This window comes from Dasypus novemcinctus, chromosome 16 (assembly GCF_030445035.2).
Source record: "Dasypus novemcinctus isolate mDasNov1 chromosome 16, mDasNov1.1.hap2, whole genome shotgun sequence".
NCBI classification, from domain to species: Eukaryota; Metazoa; Chordata; class Mammalia; order Cingulata; family Dasypodidae; genus Dasypus; species Dasypus novemcinctus.
In genome coordinates this window covers 62036974-62055730 of record NC_080688.1, presented here as the reverse complement: position 1 = coordinate 62055730, position 18757 = coordinate 62036974, and the positions used below count along the sequence as shown (strand labels likewise).

Sequence of the window (18757 nt, the reverse complement as noted above, 5' to 3'; positions counted from 1 at the left end):
GTTGTGCTTCTTGGACATTGAATATCTATTTCCTTCAATAGGGTTGGGAAATTTTCTACCGTTTTTTTCTTCAGATATTCCTTCTGCCCCTTTTCCCTTCTTTTCTCCTTCTGGGACACCCATGGCATGTATGTTTTCATATCTTTTGCTGTCTTTTAAGTTCCCTGAGACCTTGTTCAATTTTTTCCATTCTTCATCTGTTCTTTTGTATGTTCACTTTCAGAGGCCATTTCTTCAAGCCCACCAGCCCTTTCTTCTGCCTCGTCAAATCTGCTATTATGTGATTCCAGTGCTTTTTTTCATTTCATTTGTTGTGCCTTTCATTCCCATAAGATCTGTTATTTTTCTATGTATGCTTTCAAATTCTTATTTGTGCTTATCCAATGTTGTCTTAATATCCTTAATCTCTTTAGCCATCTCATTGAATTTATTAAGGAGATTTGTTTGAAAAATCTATGATTAGTTCTCTCAACTCCTTTATGTCATCTGGAGGCTTATCTTGTTCCTTTAACTGGGCCATAGCTTCCTGTTTCTTGGTATGGATTGTAATTTTTTGTTGGTGTCTTGGTATCTGGCTTACTAGAGTATTCTGGGTGCAATTTTTTTCTTTTGTTTAGGGCTTCCTGCCCTTTATCCCTTGCTGGTTGTGCAGTAGGAGTCAAGTATGTAGTTGGTGCTGTAAGCTGTGGAGGCTCAAGCTGCCCTCATTGCCCTAGGGGCCAATGAAGCTTCTCGCAACTTTCTCCTTTGCCAAGAGTGGGACAGAGTCATATAGGCCTAGACTGTAGTTGCCTAGAGAGACTGATGAAGCTTCACGCCCCTTTCTCCCCTGCCTGGGGCAGGGATGGAACTGCAGTGTGGGTTCAAGATGATCAAAGTTGCTCCGGTAGACTTCCAGTTGTTCAGTCTGTGCCAGCCAAAGGTACCTGCAGTTATGTGGATAGGCGGGTGCAGTGCCCGCCAGCCTCCTCCTTGCCAGAGGTGGGGCTGAAGCCTAGGCTAGGCTGCAGGCCTATCTGGGTGAAAGAAACCAGTTCCTACCATCTCTGTGATTTTTGGTCCTGGCTTCCCCTCAGGCGGGGGGTGGAGTCAGAATGGTGGCTACCAACCTCTGTCCGACTTGGAGAGTCACACCCTAGCTGTTCCTAGGGTTATACCTTAGCCAGCCAAGTCTACTAATCAATAGCCAAAATCAGTGGCCAGCCATCTCCGCCTCCCCTGTTTTTGGGAGCTTCCAATTCCAGCCACAGAATAGCTCCTGGGACAGCTTGCATCGCCAAAGTGGGATAATCACCAGCCTCTGTGCCTTGGCCATTAATATCCCAGAAAGGCTGATGCAGGTCGCCCCCAGCTTCTTCTTTCCCAGAGGTTGGGGCTTTGGCTAGTTCTGCAGTCTGATTTGGATGGAAAGAAGCTGGTCCCTACCAGCACTGTGATTTTCATTCTGCCGCACTTCCCCTTGTCCCAGGCATGGAGTTAAGGTGGCGGCTACTGGCTTCTTTCTGACTTGGGCAGGCTCAAACTTTAGCTATTCTCAGGATTATACCTTAGCCTGTTGAATTTGCTCATCAGTAGCTGAAGTTGGTGCCCAACCGTCTCTTTTCCCCTCGTTATTGGAAAGTGGAGCTTTCAATTCCAGCAAGTGGAACAGCTCCCAAGGCAGCTTGTGCCTGCAGTGGAGGATGGGCACTGGCCTCGGTGGCGTGGAGTGCTCTACTTTATGAGTCTTCTCTGCAGATGGGCAGTCTCTTCTTTTCATTCCTTCAAAGATGTGTTAGGATGTTCTTCTGGTCTTCTGGAGCCTCCATCAGGTGCTTCAGCTAGCTCCAGATAGCTCTGTGTGTTTACTAACTGCCCTGTAGCAGGAGCTGATTCTAGGAGCTCCTTACCCTGCTGCCATCTTGCTGGTTGTTCCCCGTGGGTTTGCTTTTGAATCATTTTACTAGAATACCTTGTGGGAATATCCAGACAAGGAAAGCCCCATAGGCTTTAGAAGAAGTCCTATTTGGGAAACAAAATGGAATAGTGGTAGGCACTTTGGACTAGAAATTTGCAAACTTGAGTTTTGACCCTATACTAGCAATTTATGTGAATTTGCCCATGATCCTTCACTTTCCTGGCTCTCATTTTTTGTTTTCTGTAAAATGGAAATGTAGATGACTTTCAAGTTTCTTTCTGCTTTCAGAGATCCAGTTTTAATATTTCTCTGTGAAAAGTGGGCACATAAAAATAAGCTGGAGACCTGAGATGGAAAATATAGGCAGTGTGTAGGGTGTTAACCCATCAAAAGATGTCTTTTTATGAACCAGCTACCTTGTGAACACATTGCCTTTTTTTCCCCCATAGCATTGAGAAGTTCTGTGCTGAAGGCATCCCGCTGTTGGGAATTCTGGTCCAGTCGAGGCATTTGAGAACCGTGGTCCATGTCTTGGATAAGATTCTGCCTTTGTTCTACCCTTGCCAGTATTACCTTCTGAAGAATGAGCAGTAAGTATGCCCCATCTGCACTAGGGTATATTCCTTGGAAAATAGTCCAGTGAATATAAATGGTTATGGTTTCTGCTTTCCTAAGTTAAACATATGATATATTTTATTTATTTATTTCTCTCCTCTCCCCTCATTGTTTGCACTCGCTGTCTACTTTCTCTGTCTGTTCATTGTGTGCTCTCTGTCTGCTTGTCTTCTTTTTAGGTGGCACAGGGAATTGAACCCAGGACCTCCCATGTGGGAGGGAGGCGCTCAATCAACCTTGAGCCACCTTCATTCCCAAACATACTTAGATTTTTTTTTTTTAATGAGGTAGAAAACTTCCTGTTCCCCAGTTTAGAATGCAGGTTGATAAACAGTAATTCTGATAATGATTTTAGCTTTATTATGAAATATATTTTCCTTTGTCATTTAATTTTAGGTTGCTTATGTAGCTTATTAATGTTTGGTGGCATTGTTTTTCCATTAGAATTTGGATATAGTGTTTCTGACATTGAGCAGCAAATGGTTTTGTCTTTGTAGTAAAAGCAAAACACATTGATTTTCAAAAAATGCCTATAGTATATATAGTGCAGTATTAGAAAACTTAAGATTGATTGTAAAGGTGCTCATCCGTGAGACATTTATAATGATCTTGTGAAAAGTCATTTGGGGTAAATTACAATGTTATGAAGCAAAATATTGAGAAGGCAAAGCTATGGTGTATAGATTGCATTTGAATTATATGGAATTTATGGTAAAACTAGCTGTTTGGGAAAAGAGGAATTGTGGATGGGATATTAAGCAAGATTCTTAATTGCATGTGATGAAATCCAGTACAGACTAGTTTTACCAAGAAGGGAATGTATTAGCTCATGTAATTAAGAAAGAGGATAGAGCTTTGTGAAGAACTGGATTCAGAGGCCCATGATAACATTAGGTTAATCTAGAGGTATGGCTCTCTTATGGGGGAGATTTTCCTCCCTGGTGGATATTTGGCATTGTCTAGAGATACTTTGGGTGGTTACAATTGGGAGTGGTGCTATAGTATTAACGTTCAGCTGGTAAAGGCCATTGATGTTGGTTAACGTCCTTCAGTGCACAGGACAGCCTCCCCCCTACCCAAAGAATTATTGGATAATTCTGGACTAGTTTTCTCTTTTTCTCTGTATATCTCTCCTCCACGTCCATGGCCCAGCCTCTCTCTATTTGGCCTTCTCCTGTAGGTGCATTTTTTTTCCAAAAGAGTGAGGGTACATAGCTACAGAAGAGAACTAGGTGCCGTCCTAGTTCCCCATAGGAAAGACGGAATATCTTTTTTATTGTTCCTGTGTAATGATCTCAGTTTGAGCTGCCTTAGATCACGTGTTTTCCCTGGTCCAATAGGATTGGCCAGTCCTGAGAATAAGGTGTCCGGGGAGTCGTATTGAAAGCCAAGCCCCTCCCTCCCAGAACTTTAGGGCATGGGGGAGGGGCAGGCAGTTCCCTTAAGGTAAGGGTTTGCAGTTAGCAAAAGAGATAGTAGAATAGGAGGGTGAACTGAAGCTCCAGATAGCCTGAGGTTGTGACTTTATGGAAGAGGTGGATCTCTAATTGTGCTTTGGAGGGCTTGGGTCAGGGGAGAAGATTAGGTCAAGATAGGGAATTTTCAAATAGGAGGTTGAGCAGAGGGTTTAGAGGGGGCCAGGCTGTGGAAGAGCATTGGTGAAGGCCCAGAGGGGATCATTTGTCCAAGAGAGCATCTGGCTGGCCTGTCATAGGGAGTGGTGAAAGGGAAGGTGTTTTAGTTCCCTTGTTGCTAAAGCAAATACTGTACAATGGGTTGGCTTAACCTATGGGAATTTATTGGTTCACTGTTTTAAGGCTAGGAGAAGTTCACCTCAAGGCTTATCAAGGTGATGCTTTCTTCCTGAAGACTGGTGTTTTGAGGCTCGTTGCTGGTGATCCTTGGTCCTTAGCTTTTCTGGCACATGGTGGTGCACATGGTGGCATCTTCTTTCTTTTCCAGGTCCCCTTGAATTTTGATGACTTTCTTCCCATGATTTTCTAACTGTCTGAGTTTCATTCTTCTTAGAGAGGACTCAATAATAGGATTAAGATCCATCATGATTGAGTGGGTCCACACCTTAACTGAAGTAACTTCATCAAAAGGTCCTACTTAGAATGGGTTTATGCTGACAGAAATGGATTAAGTTTAAGAACATGTTTTGCTGGGGTACATAGCTGCAGACCACCGTTGACGGAGAGTCCAGATGAGGAGCCCTGCATGGTGCAGATAGGGAGGGAGTTTATCCAAGGGTGCAAGGGAAACATTGCAGGGGTCATATTTTTCAAGCATTTTCTCGAAAACTTGTCCCCCAGTCAATTAGGGGGAGTGTATTAAAATGCAGATTCCTAGATCCTATCCTTCAAGAGTCTGGTTTAGTAGGAAAGAGGTTGTGCCTTTTAAAAAATTTTTTATTGATACTCCAGGCACTAGGCAAATTTGGCAACACTCGTCTTTTGGTTAGCCCATGGGCTTTCAGGGCAATCCAGGCATGAGTTTGTATTCTTACTCCATCACTTACTAGTCTGTGAACACAAGCTAGTTCCTTAACTTTTCAGAGCCTCTGTTTCTTCATTTGTATAATGGAATAAGGCCACCTCTCCTGTACGGCAGTTGTAAGGCTTAAATAATATATGGAAAGTACACAGCCTGGCATAATTTTAATACATTTTCCTTAGATTTTTGTGTGTATTTTTAGGTGAATTTTAAGATAATATTTTATGGTCTATATTTTTTTCTCTATATTTGTAAATTCTGAATAATGATGACCCTTTTTAGGCCCATTTCTAATGCTGCCACCTCTGTGTATCTCCCTGATAATTCATGCCTGCATTAGCTCTGCCTTCTGAACTCCTAGAGCACTTTATTAGTACCTTTCATATCATACATTTTCTGTTGTGGTTTGGACTTAGATTTGCGTCTCTGGTGAAATAGAAGGCACCTTTGTTCACCAGTACCAGCTGGATATTGACTCCTGCCATGTGCTGCCATCATGTGTACAGTCGCGGGCTATGCCCTCAAGGGGCTCAGACCAATGAGGGAGACAGGCACTTCCTCAAGAATGCGAGGGACTGGGAAGGAAAACAGCAAGGTGTTACGAGAGAGGTGAAGGGGTTAGATGTATGTTAGATGGAGTGGGGGTTGGTCAGGAAGTGCTCTTTAAGGAAGGGCATTGCAGTCGGAATGTAAAGGATGAATAAAAGTTTGCCAGGTGAAGTGTAGGAGAAGAGTGTTTCAGGCATTATGTCCAGCAGAAGCCAAAGCCCTGAGAGAGGAGGGAGCTCCAAGGAACTGAGGGAAGGTCCTTGTCTTGTGATGATATTCACCATAGCACCATGTACACCACCTTGTATTAACGTGACACCCAATAAAAGTTTGCTGGGTGATTTTAAAACAAATCTGCTTTTATGGGGAAAGGGGGCTGAGTGATGTTTTGAGGCGTTTTCCCTCTAATGAACTTTAAGTTGCATGTGTTTTGGGTCTTGGCTCTGTTTATTACACTTCTGAACATAAGTACAGTTCCTTTTAATCAATATTTACATTAGAAAATTTTATTCTTCTGAAATTCCTACAGGTTTATTCGAATTCATAAATGGAGGTTTGGTCTAGAAATGGGACTGATTTAGTATTTTTTGCTTCCTCATAAGTAAATTCTGGTGACTCCTGATTAGAATGTCAAGTGTGTCATCCTGTGTGCTTGGCAGGTTTTTGTCGCACATCCTCCTATTCCTGCATTTGGACAGCGGTATCCCTCAGGGTGTCACACAGCAGGTCACCCAGAAGGTGACACAGCACCTGATGGGAGTCAGCCACGGGGACAATGTGAAGCTTCTCAACAGCATGATCCAGGTCAGGGCCCCAGCAATTCCCTAAATATACCCTCACCCATCTTCCTAGCCCAGACTTAACAGTTACCACATTTATGTTTGGATCGTTTCAAAACATCACACAGTGCTTTTGGCCAAGAGGGTCAGCAGATTTTGTCTTCACAATGGAGGGAGATGTTGTTTTATTGGTGTTTTAAAAATGGGAGTCTGACTATTCCTTCCACGTCACCTGAGTCTCTTCTCCACAGGCTCATGTATCTGTGAGTACTCAGCCCAATGAAGTGGGCCCCGTTGCCGTGTTGGAGTTCTGGGTTCAGGCTCTTATAAGCCAACACCTTTGGTACAGAGAACAACCCATCCTCTTCCTCATGGACCACTTATGTAAAACAGCTTTTCAGCTGATGCAGGAAGACTGTGTGCAGAAATTACTCTACCAGCAACACAAGGTAAACCTGTGTAGAATTTATCTTTCAGTTACCTCAATAACCATAGTCCTCTAGTGCAGATCCCCCTGAAGTCCAAGGAAAGGACACCCTAGGAAGAGCCCAGCTCATTCCATTTCACTGTAGTTATCACCTAGGACTATCACTGCTCGTGGGTTAATGAGGGAAATCTGTGTCTTTTCAAACTCTTCTATTGTTGTAAGACAATTGTGATATTCTTGAAAAGGTAATTCACAAGGTTTGTTTAAAACCCCCTCTCTCAACTTTACATCTTCTCCTGGTGTAGAATGCCTTGGGTTACCACTGTGACCGGAGTCTGCTCTCTTCTTTGGTGAACTGGATCGTGGTGGGCAACATTACTCCTTCCTTTGTGGAGGGCTCAGCCACGCCTACTCAGGTAGGAAGCCTACTTAGGAAAGGGTGGTAGGGCTATGTGTTATCTTTTGGAACGTCAATATTATTATAATCTTAACTAATAAGTTACTTACAGCATAAAATGGTTGACATTTATGTTGCACTTACCACTTTTTCATTTAATCCTCTCAACAGCTTTCTGCTGAAGTTGTGTTATTACCATTCCTGTTTTACAGAAGAATTAACTGGATATAATGGGGTTACATGGCTTGCTCAGGATCAGACAGCCTGTGGTCAGACTCCAGTCTGCTTGACTGCAGAGCCTGCCCTGCAGTGTGGCACAGTGGTTGGTTGTGGGTGTTGGAGCCAGATGGCCTGGGTTACAATTGAGATTCTGTCATTTGTTAGTTGTGTGTCCTGTGCAACTTGCTGACCCCTCTGTCCTCAGTTTCCTCACTTGTTGAATGGGCATAATGATTGCATCTACCTGTAAAGCAGTTAGAACAGTGTTTAGCATATAGTAAATGCTCACTGAGAGTTGTCATTTATTATTATCGATGTCATCAGCAGCAGCAGCATTCTTTTCATCATTACCATCTCTCAGACTTGGTGTCTAAAATTCTATCTCCATTCCATCACTCCTTCAGTCTCCCATCTTGGTCTTACCTCCTCTTCTTCATACCTTCATACTTGTAATTCAGCTGAACCAAACTCTTTGCTGTTACCTAGTCCCACCCCTGGTGTTTCTACCTCCTTTTCAGGCATGCCACTCCCTTCATCTCTGCCTGGAGAGTTCTCTTATCTGCCCACTGGGATCCAGCCCTCTCTCCTTACCTCCCCATAGCACTTTATTCCCACCCCTGATTTAGTACTCACCACCTCCATTTCGCATTTTAATAACTTCTCTATTAGTCTTGTCTCTTCTGATAGAAAACCTCTTAAGGGCTGAACCATGTCTGGCCCTCCTTCCTTCCTGCCCCTTGTGCCTATAGAACCTGCCCCATGAATATTGTTGAGTGAATACATGTACTTTTTTTTTTTTAACCAAAATAGCCTTTCCAAAGGAATTTAATTTCAATGATCTTATCTAAGTTTATGTCTGTAATGAAAATGGGAATAGGTATAAAATATTTGGGATTTTTCCAGTGTTAATTTTAGAAACTAAAAATATTTGTTGACTGAGCTATGATAGAAAAAATTTTTAATTTGTGGATTTTGAGACTGTGTTATTCCCCTTTCCTTTTCCTGGTGTCATTATAGGTCTGGTTTGCGTGGACAGTACTGAACATGGAATCCATCTTTGAAGAAGACTCCCAGCTCCGAAGAGTTATTGAAGGGGAATTGGTTATAAACTCTGCCTTTACCCCTGACCAAGCTCTGAAGGTGCAAATAGCAGTTCTGCATTTGAGTGGTAGAAGGTGGCTTACATATTGATGCTATGGATTCATCTATAGCTTTGGAACATCTGTGATTTTTTTGTTGCACATGTTTTGAAAGCATAATAACCCAATCAGTGCTTAAAAATGTATAATTAGATTGTATACTTCTTTACCAAGTTTTATTTAGCGTCAAGAGTCACTACCTAATAATTGAAGGCCATAAGCTTTGCACGTGAGGGTGATTGCCATTGTTTTAAACAAATTCTACTTTTTGTACATCAGAATCCCCTTGAGAGTTTATTAAAAATCAGATTCCTGGACTCCATCTTCTGAGATTCTGAGTCTTCTGAGTCTGGAGTGGGACCCAGGAATTTATCTTTAAAAATTCCCTAACTGATTTTTAGGCTCACTAAAGTGAATAAGACTGAATAAGGTTTTAGATTTAAAGACCTATTTTAGGGTTCCATAGTGTAGACTGCCTTTGTAGAACCTTTTAAGTAATTAATTATTTTTGAAAGTTCTTTTAAAATTTAAATTGTGAGAAGATTGATAAAGTTTGACAGTAAAATTTACTTCTGGTTTTCATATCATTCTACTTCTTTGCACTATAGCATTTTAAATGCAGAAGAATTTCAGGAATGGGAATGAGGTCAGAGTAAGTGACTCTGAAAACCCATTCCAGCTCTGGAGTCTGTGAAATGTTTTGACAGAAAAAAGCTGGCATATTTCTTGGCTATCAAGGAGGTTAAAGTATTAGATAGTGGGTAGAAGAAATAGGTTTTATATGACTTTTTCTTACTGAAATGAAAACAAAATGTTTAGCATTTCATTTGGATCACTAAAATAAACTGTGTTTACTGTTATGTTCATTTTATGGTTGCTCAAATCCTTCCTTCTTTTGTAGAAAGCCCAGGCCCAGCTGAAGCTCCCCATTGTCCCATCCCTCCAGAGGCTGCTGATTTACCGTTGGGCCCACCAGGCTCTGGTCACACCTTCTGATCATCCTCTCCTGCCGCTCATTTGGCAGAAGTTCTTCCTCCTTTATCTTCACCGCCCAGGACCTCAGTATGGGTATGGCAGCCAGTACTGTAGTGTGTCTATGTCTTCATTCCTCCTTTGCACTGTTTGGATTCACTTGAAGAGTGGGAACCATTTTTGGTGGCAGAGGTCTTTGGAGTCTCCTTCCCCCTCCCTGGTTAATGTTACTACACTGGATCTTTTTGGAGTTTAAGGGCCCTGTGGTAGCTGTCTCTTTACTATTCCCCACAGCCATTATGGCAAAGACAACATCCTGGAGCAGATCAGACCCTCAGGTGGTCTGGGCAAGGTTTAGCATAGAACCTTGGGATGTGCAAGGAAGAAACCGCCCCAAATATAAGCTGCTCTTGGACCATAGAACCATCGTGGGGCTCCTTAGGAGAGTATCTTGTGATGAGTAGTGCTGTTGGGAACAAAGACCAGTCTTTGTCTGGCAGCCCTTGGGCTATTCTTTGGGTGTCCAGCATTTCTGATAAATATTAAGGGCCTCCAGCCAGGTGGGAACTGTCCTCTGTTAACCTCAGTTGTTCATTGGCTCGCAACTCCCTTAACTCACTCATTTGAAACATATGGATGCTCATTTTTTGTCATGTCAATTTTCTGCCAGATTGTCAAGTTTTAAGAATGGGGACCATCTTTAATCTGTTCTATTCTTCTAAGTGGTAATAATATCCTGAATTGTGTGCCATTTCATTCTTTAAAACTGCTTTCATTTACACCATCTTGTTGGATCCTCTTAATAACCTTGGGAGGTGGAAATACTAGATATTAATTTAGTGCTGTTTCTAGTCATGGTAGATTGACTTGCTAATTGCCATTTTGTGTCATATGGAAAAAGTATGGTGTATTGAAAGTTATAGATCCGTGTTTGTGTTTTTCAAGGTTACCCATAGATGGTTGTATTGGAAGAAGGTTTTTTCAAAGCCCGGCTCATATCAGTTTGTTGAAAGAAATGAAGAGGCGCCTGGCTGAGGTGGCCGACTTCCACCATGCTGCGAGTAAGGCCCTCCGTGTTCCAGCAGAGGGCAGTGAAGGGCCACCCGAGAGTCAGGCTGGCACCCCTGGCTACCTGACTTCACCGGAACTGCACACAGAACTTGTGAGGTGATACAGCACTATTTATTAGCCATCTATGTTGTTTTCAGTACAGGTTATTTGTGTTACACATTGTTGAATGTTATTCTCTAACTTTGTTCAATTGAATATGGAAGGTAGCTTTGATACAGGTTTGTACCTTGAAATGTTTCTCTTTTGTGTTCCTCGTGAGAAGTGAATCAGCAATTTCGACCTACCTTTATTGAGTTGCTGTAAGTTCTGTGGTAGATCATAAATCAGAGGGCTGATAGCCACTTCTATTTCTTTATGTAGAAACAAAAACAAAACCAAACAATTTATCTGCTGTAATAGTTCTTAAAAGAAATAAATGACTAAGACTTGGGTTCCTAAAGTGGGGTCATAAACTTTTTAGGGATTCATGGATACACCTGAAGTGAAGGGTCTAGGAATTTCCTGAAACTGTTTATGAAATTAGACGTGATGTTTGCATACTCTCAAAATGTTGGAACTCTGAAGTTAGTCCTTTCCACATTATACCTTTACCTTTCATTTTTAAGCTTGATAAAAACCAAATATAAATTTCTTGTAACTGGGACTTTAAAAGTGTTTCTTAATAATTAACTTGATTAAAAAATATCTTGATGAGGAAGCCCAGTGTTTTCATCCAGCACTGAGGCTTCAGGCCTGCTTGACTTGAAAGCCCTTAACGCTGTCTCTCAGTCTCTACAGTGATTTTTTTCCCCTTATCTTGCTTGGTTGAAGGAATACTTACTTGTAGTCAGACTTAACCCATGGGAAGGCTCTGTCTTTGAGCATTTTAGATCAACCAAGGAAGTCTTTGGTGTTCCCTTCTGCCTCTCTTAAATTCCCCATCCTTTGGCATTTTCATAAAGTGACCATCTATCTCACCGAATCAGAAGCTGGAGGAGCTACATACCATTCTGTTCCCTTTAAGAGCATCAAAGCTCTATCCATGTGTCCCTTCCTAAATAGGTTTATTGAGCAAAGCAAAGCAATGCCACCTCCCACCCCTCCATACAGTTACTTGTGTATTAAAGACTACTTCTTTTATACATGTTGCTGCAAACAACTGCTTAAAATACCAGTCATCTTAGCTAAATGGACTGTGTTCCTTTTGTAAAAACAAAATAAATTATATATTTTTTAAAGTTTTTACTGGAAAATTGAGTTTATAAAATCTGGCTTTGTTCTAGTCCTAAATGGGAACAGCATGCACATATGGCTGTGAGGTTTATTTGTGACCCTTGAGGCAGGACATCAACAGTTAGCCTAAAGTTGGCAAGTTCTTCCAATGTATAAATTTTAAATGGCTTTCAGGATTTCTCTGAAAGATAGAAAATGTGTTTGAGTGTTACTTTTAACTTTTCCAATGCTAAGGTTTAATGTGACTGTTATTTGTCCAGGAAAAGAAATCTCCAAATTTAGATCTGTGTTAAAATCACCTTCTCTAATTTTTTCTGTATCCTGTATTTAATTCTATTTTAATAAAGAGTTCTCAGAGCCCTTCCTTTGTATCTTTGGTTTTAACAGTTATTGCTTAATATTTTAATTATTTGGGCATATCTTTCTCCCCTGCTGGACAGTAAGCTCCTTGAGAGTTGTGATGGTAGTTGGAAACATTTTCTGTATTACGAGATTTCTTTACTTTTACATAATAGTGCCAAATTCCTAGATATAGAAACTTCATAGCCTGCACATCTCTTAAAATTTTACATATTTATGTTTTTATCTTTTAGACTCTTCAATGTGTATATATTATGGCTAGAAGATGAGAATTTTCAAAAAGGAGATACCTATATCCCTTCTCTACCAAAGCATTATGATATTCACAAGCTAGCAAAAGTGATGCAGAATCAGCAGGTGAAACTATGGTGGTATCTTCTTTATAATATCTGACTGTAACTTGAATTGGTCATGTTCATAGTCTAATGGTAAAACCACTTATTTATATAGAAATGGGTAGTTACTTGAATAATCATTGACAGTGGCTACATAGTATGTAAGCAATGGTATTAAAGAGATGTTCTTTTTGAGTCTCCAGCCTCACAGAACCTCACCTAAAGGGCTGGAATTCATTCAAGGGTATCTGTAACCTCACAAACAATAGCATTCCTCTGTTTGTATTCTTTCTTATTTTAAATTATCAGTAGATGAACATTTTTAAGCACTCATCTCTACTGCGATAGAAAGTACAGTGTAAGAATTTATATGGATTCATGCTTTACATATGAAGGTAATTGCACAGAGTAGAAAAGGAGCTCACCTTTATTTGGATTCACTGATGTCTTACTTAATGAATATCTCAGTCTTGGTTCCCCTCCGGAGACACTCAATTCTAGTTTTTCTGTCCTGACCAGTTCTATCCCTGGCACCCAAAGATGTCTGTGATGCTTTTTTAGGCTGAAATGTCTGAGTTTTCTCTAAGCTTCAGCCATCTTCAGCAGGGTATCAGGGACACATATTTCCTATTTCAGTTCCTTTTTTTCTAGGGGCAGAACTTATTGGACCTTGACCCCTAACACTGGAATGGGATTTAGAAACCTCTAAGTTCATGAAGGGCTGTATATACCTTTTCACTGGAATGGGATTTAGGAACCTCTAAGCTCATGAAGGGCTGTATATACCTTTTTAAGGAATTTGGGCTTTATTCTGAAGTTTTTGTTTGGAAAGCCATTGAAATAGCAGAAGTGGTTGGATCAGTGGATGAATTGAAAATATATTGAGGAAGAATTAGTTGATTTTGTGACTAATGATTAGATATGCAAGGACTCCCAAATTTATAACTTGGGCAGCTAGAGCTTCTGTTTACAGAGATAAGGAATACTGGATGAGGAAGTACCTGAGGGGCTTCAAGGAGAGATCACTATCAAGGAGTTGGTAGGGAGGGGATATATAGATCTGGAATTCAGGAATGCAGCCCTGTAGGAAAATATTGGTTTACAGGCTAGAGCATATTTAGATTAAGAGGATTGAAGATGGATCCCTGGGAAATCGGAGCATTTAAGGCGTACACAATAGGTTGAGAATATAGGGTCAGAGAAGTAGGAACAATAAAGAAGAGAAAGGTCATGATGTCCTGAAGTCTTTGAATATAATTCCAAACTCATCTCTGCTGTAGACACCATACCCCAAAGCCTGATCCAAGGGTTTGCACACAGTGGGTACTTAGGCAATGTTTTTAAAATCATTGGTAGCTTTCTTAGTTTTCTGAGATTTGTCTTGGTTCCCCAGCATCTACAGAATTAATTATTGTTGTTTTTTTTTTTAAAGTCAGTCTTTGCTCACTTAATTGTAATTGTACGTAATTGTAATTCAAGCTCCAAGTTGTTCTTTTTGTGGTTTCTGAGTCATCTCTGCTTATCCATTGTTAATTCTCACTATTTTCTCTGATTGGTAGTCAATCAAAAAAGTTTTGAGACCACTGCTAAGATTGTTAAGAGTGATATTTTAAATGTACTTCATCCTAATGCTGGAGAACTTTCAGTGGATCACCTCATGTTGAAACTTACTGTTTACTTTATATTTAAATACAGTCTCATATATATTATATATATATATAAATATATAACTCATCTGTTAAAGCACTGTGATTCTATTCTAGGATCTGTGGATGGAGTATCTGAACATGGAGCGCATATATTACGAGTTTCAGGAAACGGTTGATCTATGGTCGCAAGGCAAGCTTGAATCCCATTCCTCACCCTGCAGTTTGTCAGTGCAGCTGGACTTCTCTGATCCTTCGTTGGGTGAGTCATGTGAGCATCGGTTCCTTTGAATGAATGAAGGAAGGAATGATTGAATCAGAACCATTGAAGATTAAGGTTTAGACAGTATATCTTTCCAGCAAGAATTACTTTTTTAGGAATTTACTGTTAACTTTTCTACCACTTAGCATTAGATTAGGATATGAGTGGGAGAAGACTACAAAACAATAATGGCTTAAACAAGATAGGAATTTAGTTTTTTTCACATGAAAGAAGTTCTCTGAGACAGCACAGAGCAGTGGGGGTAGCATCATAACCCTTTCAAGCTCTCAAGAATCTCTGTTCTTCCTGTCCTGCTGCCCAGCTATTCTCACATGAAGGCTGCTTAAACTTAAGCTGTCATAATCGCATTCACATTCCTGTAGTCAGGAAGGGGAGTCTCTATTGTTTTTTCTTTAACAGACTCCTTTTCTCTGTATCTGGAACCCTTACTATAAATTGGATCATATTCTCAAAGTTTCTAGATTAATTTTTTTCTCCTATAGTACATACATAGAGAAACAATATTATATAAGTTTTTTTGTGCCAGGCCACAAACCTCCTTTAATATGTAAAGTTGCTGATGTATTTTCCAAGGAAAAATAATAGAAGACAATATTTGGGGCCACCTATTAATTTTAATTATTGAATATATTCTTGAAATGCAGAACATATCATAAAATTGTAAATATATAATTGTTGATCAAAATACTGCATAATATAGTCTAGTGGAGTATTGAAGTGATTCAGAGAGTGGCAAAAATACCAGTATTCCCACTAACCATCTAGTTAGCAGAAAAATAAATACCTTTCTGGGTTTTAGTTCACCCATCTTCTCTTTAGGGAAGGTGCTGGAAAGTCTCCTTTAATATTCTAAAAATTTCCCCTCCATAGCCCTCTCTCTGCTTTTTTCCCTGAAAAAAAATAATAGATGTAAATTTTCTGATTATAAAAGTGATATGCGCTCATTGGAAAAAAATTTTAAACAATCTAGAAAGGTTTGAGAAGGCAAGTAAAAGTTGCTGTCGCATCAGTCACATATTCTTATTTTCTATTGAGAGCTTGTTAAGTGAGAAGAAGAAATATATTTATGGATCTGGAAATTGTTGAATGCTTCTCTGTTTTTGTCCTTCTGTCTGTAGTGCTTTCACATTGCCTTAACACTGCTCTAACAGTGTAATTGTTTTCTCTGGAGTTAAGCTAGTAATTGATTAAGCTCTTAGTTTGTTCTAGGCACTGTCCCAATACTTCTTGTGCATTAACTAAGTCCTCACAAAACAATCCTGTGAAAGTTATCCCATTGAGTAGAAGAGAAACCTGAGGGGCCAGGTGATTAGGTCATTCATTCAGGTCACACAGCAAGTGATCAGTACAGATTACAATTCTAAAGAAAATTAAGGCCAAGAATTTTAAGGAAGTTTCAGATTTTTCTCGATGATAGCAGGTTAGATATTGATTATGTCAAATGGTTGAACTTGTGTTTGTGTGTAGGAAATTTAACCAGTATGCCACATGTTTTGCACGACACCAAATTCTTTTTGTTGAGGTAAATTTGTTTTGCTGGCTTGCATTTTTGTCATTTGTGGTCCAGAGTGGTCATTATAGTTAAATATGCTCTGAATTTAAATTTTCTCTTTTATTTTGCATTTAAGGTATTATTCCTGATTTTTCTCTCATGGCAAGTTATACTGGGTTTGAAAAAGAACAGCCAGTTTTCCTTTGGCATCATGGCCTATAATGTTGCTGGAAAAGAAGCTTTACCGTAATAGTCCGGGGTACTATCCCCATGATAAATATACAACTTTGCTACATCCTGTGCAGAGTGGTATTTCTAGTGGAAATAAACCAGCTATAAAGGACAGTATTGTACTTGACCTGTTTGGAGTTTTAAATTCCATCTGTTTGGTGTACAAACAGTGCAGGACTCCTTATGCCAAGCAAAATCATGGCTATTAAATTTTCTTTAATATTTCTCAGAATAGAAAATTGAAAGCTCCATTTGGAATGAAATCGGAAATTCACAGTAGTCCCTTAAGTACTTGTTGACTTGACTTATTGACTTGAAATTCCATTGACCTCTCCCTTCCTCTGTTATACTACTATTAAAAAGAATTGGTTATGTAGCAGTATTTTTCTTCATGTTCTTCAGTCTCCACTCACTGTGTGGTATGTGTTTAATGTGGTGTGTGTGGGGAAGATAGGGATTTACTGGACAGCTACTTTGTATTAAGTATGGAAGTATAAAATATTTTAATTGTCTTAACAGCTACCAGTATGAGACTACGTACTATCTAGTGCTATCTAGTCCTACAGAAACCTTTATGCCTCTTGTATGATGCCTGACTTACTTGAACTCATAAATCATTTTTTGAATGAGTGAATGAATGAATCAAATCATTAAATGAATGAATGAATTAATGTATGACTGCATAAATACAAGTGTTGGAAGAGTTTATATGCATATCTTCATTCTGAGTACCAGGGGCTAGGGATTTAACCTGGGACCTCATGTGGGAAGCCTGTGCTCAACCACTGAGCCATATCAGCTCCCCTGAGCTGGTTTTTTTCATTTGTTTTGCTTATTGTTTATTGTTGTTTGTTTTTTGGGAGGTGCCAGAACCAAACCTGGGGCCTCCCATGTGGGAAGCAGGTGCTCAACTGCTTGAGCCACTCTTGTCTGTATTCATTTTAACTCTGCTACTTGCAGCAGTTCTGTTCAAACCTTGACCTCATTTAAGATTTTGCACTGTTACATTCCATAATGTCCTTTCATTTTCCTCCTATTCCTATGACATTTGGATGACTGCATTAAACTCTTACTGGGCTCTCTACCTTCAGACTGTCTCATTCCCCTAAAATACTGTTCAGATGATAGCTACCATCTTCCTCAAGGTGGCTTAGAGCCATTCACTGGATCCCCTTTACCCCTGTGTCAAGTTCCAATTTTCTTAGCATGTCATGCAGATCTGCCTAAGGCAGTAATTAAAGATCGTGAGATTTAGCTCTTATTAATCATTAGACTATAAACTTTTTGCCCCTGAGCTCTTAGCACCTAGCAGAATTTTATTATCTCTGTGAATGCAAAAGGTAGTGATTTTATTCATTTAGGTTTCTTGTGGTTTAAGTACCTATTCTGCAGATCACCAGCATTCCTTTTGAAAGTTACAGGCCAGGGCTCTGTACCTATTGGTCATTATTACCCATTAGTACCATTACTTAGTGAATATGATGACTTGATTTTCTTCCAGCTAAAGAAAGGATTTTAAGTAACTTGCAGAAGCATGAGACTCCTCATCCTCCCCTTGTGCTACACCCATTGAAGCCTCCCGTGCCAGTTATTTCCTCAGGTGTACTACTGAGTCAGAAGGACACCACCCAGCTTATACGCACGGACTTGAATCTGTTGCAACAGCAGGCCAGGTAAGACCTGAGATCTCAAGCTTTTGTGCTTGCTCCTTCGACAGCCTAGATGATTTAGTATGTAGAATGGCTTCCTCATGAACACTCTCACCATGATAGTAGTGGAACCAGACTGCTTTGGACAGTTCACTCGGTTAACTGAGTTGTGACAAGTCTTTTAATTTCACATAGAAATTTGTGGTGCTCGCATGGACCATGAATTTTACATGGTGGCATAGGTTTCTGAGTGTCATTAATACCAGCTTAATTTTTCTTATGCTACTCCTAAGGAAAACTTCTGATACTGGAAATTAAAAGGGTGCAATCTAACTCCATATTCTTTTTTTTTTTGAGGTACTGGGGGTAGGGGATTTTAACCCAGGACCTCATATATGGAAAGTTGACGCTCAACCACTGAGCCATGTTGCTCCATAATGAGAGTTGGTTTTTTCTTTGTTTTGTTTTTAGGAGGTACGGGGATCTAACCCAGGACCTCATGTATGGGAAGTAGGCACTTGACCACTTGAGTTACATCCACTCCCCAATACTTGTAATTTTACTTTTTAAAAACAGTAGCCATTCTGATGGGCGTGAAATAGTGTCTCATTGTGCTTTTGATTTCCATTTCCCTGATACCTAGTGATGTAGAGCATCTTTTCATGTGCTTTTTGGCGATCTATATATCTTCCTTGGAGAAATGTTTATATAAATCTTTTCCCCAGTTTTTACTTGGGTTGTTTGTCTTTTTATTGTTGAACTGTAAGATATCTTTATATATTCTGGATATTAAATCACTATTTGGGTATATTATTTCCAAATATTTTCTCCCATTGAGTAGGTTCTTTTTTTACTTTCATGAATAAAGTCCTTTGGTGCACAGAAGTTTTAAATAAAAAAAAAATTATTAAAGTAATAGATCACAAGGGATGTTACATTAAAAAAACATAAAAAAACAATCTTAAGAGGTAGACGTTTTAAATTTTGA

At 39.8% G+C, this 18757-nt stretch overlaps 1 protein-coding gene across 1 annotated transcript in view; it reads left to right on the top strand.

The window, feature by feature from the left end:
- EPG5 (ectopic P-granules 5 autophagy tethering factor) overlaps window positions 1-18757 on the top strand; it is a 131865-nt gene that overhangs the window by 62444 nt on the left and 50664 nt on the right. The window contains exons 17-26 of the mRNA XM_058277613.2: window positions 2347-2487; window positions 6217-6361; window positions 6588-6785; window positions 7069-7179; window positions 8397-8519; window positions 9420-9586; window positions 10436-10657; window positions 12367-12490; window positions 14232-14376; window positions 17622-17793. Coding sequence (XP_058133596.1) covers window positions 2347-2487; window positions 6217-6361; window positions 6588-6785; window positions 7069-7179; window positions 8397-8519; window positions 9420-9586; window positions 10436-10657; window positions 12367-12490; window positions 14232-14376; window positions 17622-17793 — 1548 coding nt within the window. The remainder of the gene's footprint in view (window positions 1-2346; window positions 2488-6216; window positions 6362-6587; window positions 6786-7068; window positions 7180-8396; window positions 8520-9419; window positions 9587-10435; window positions 10658-12366; window positions 12491-14231; window positions 14377-17621; window positions 17794-18757) is intronic.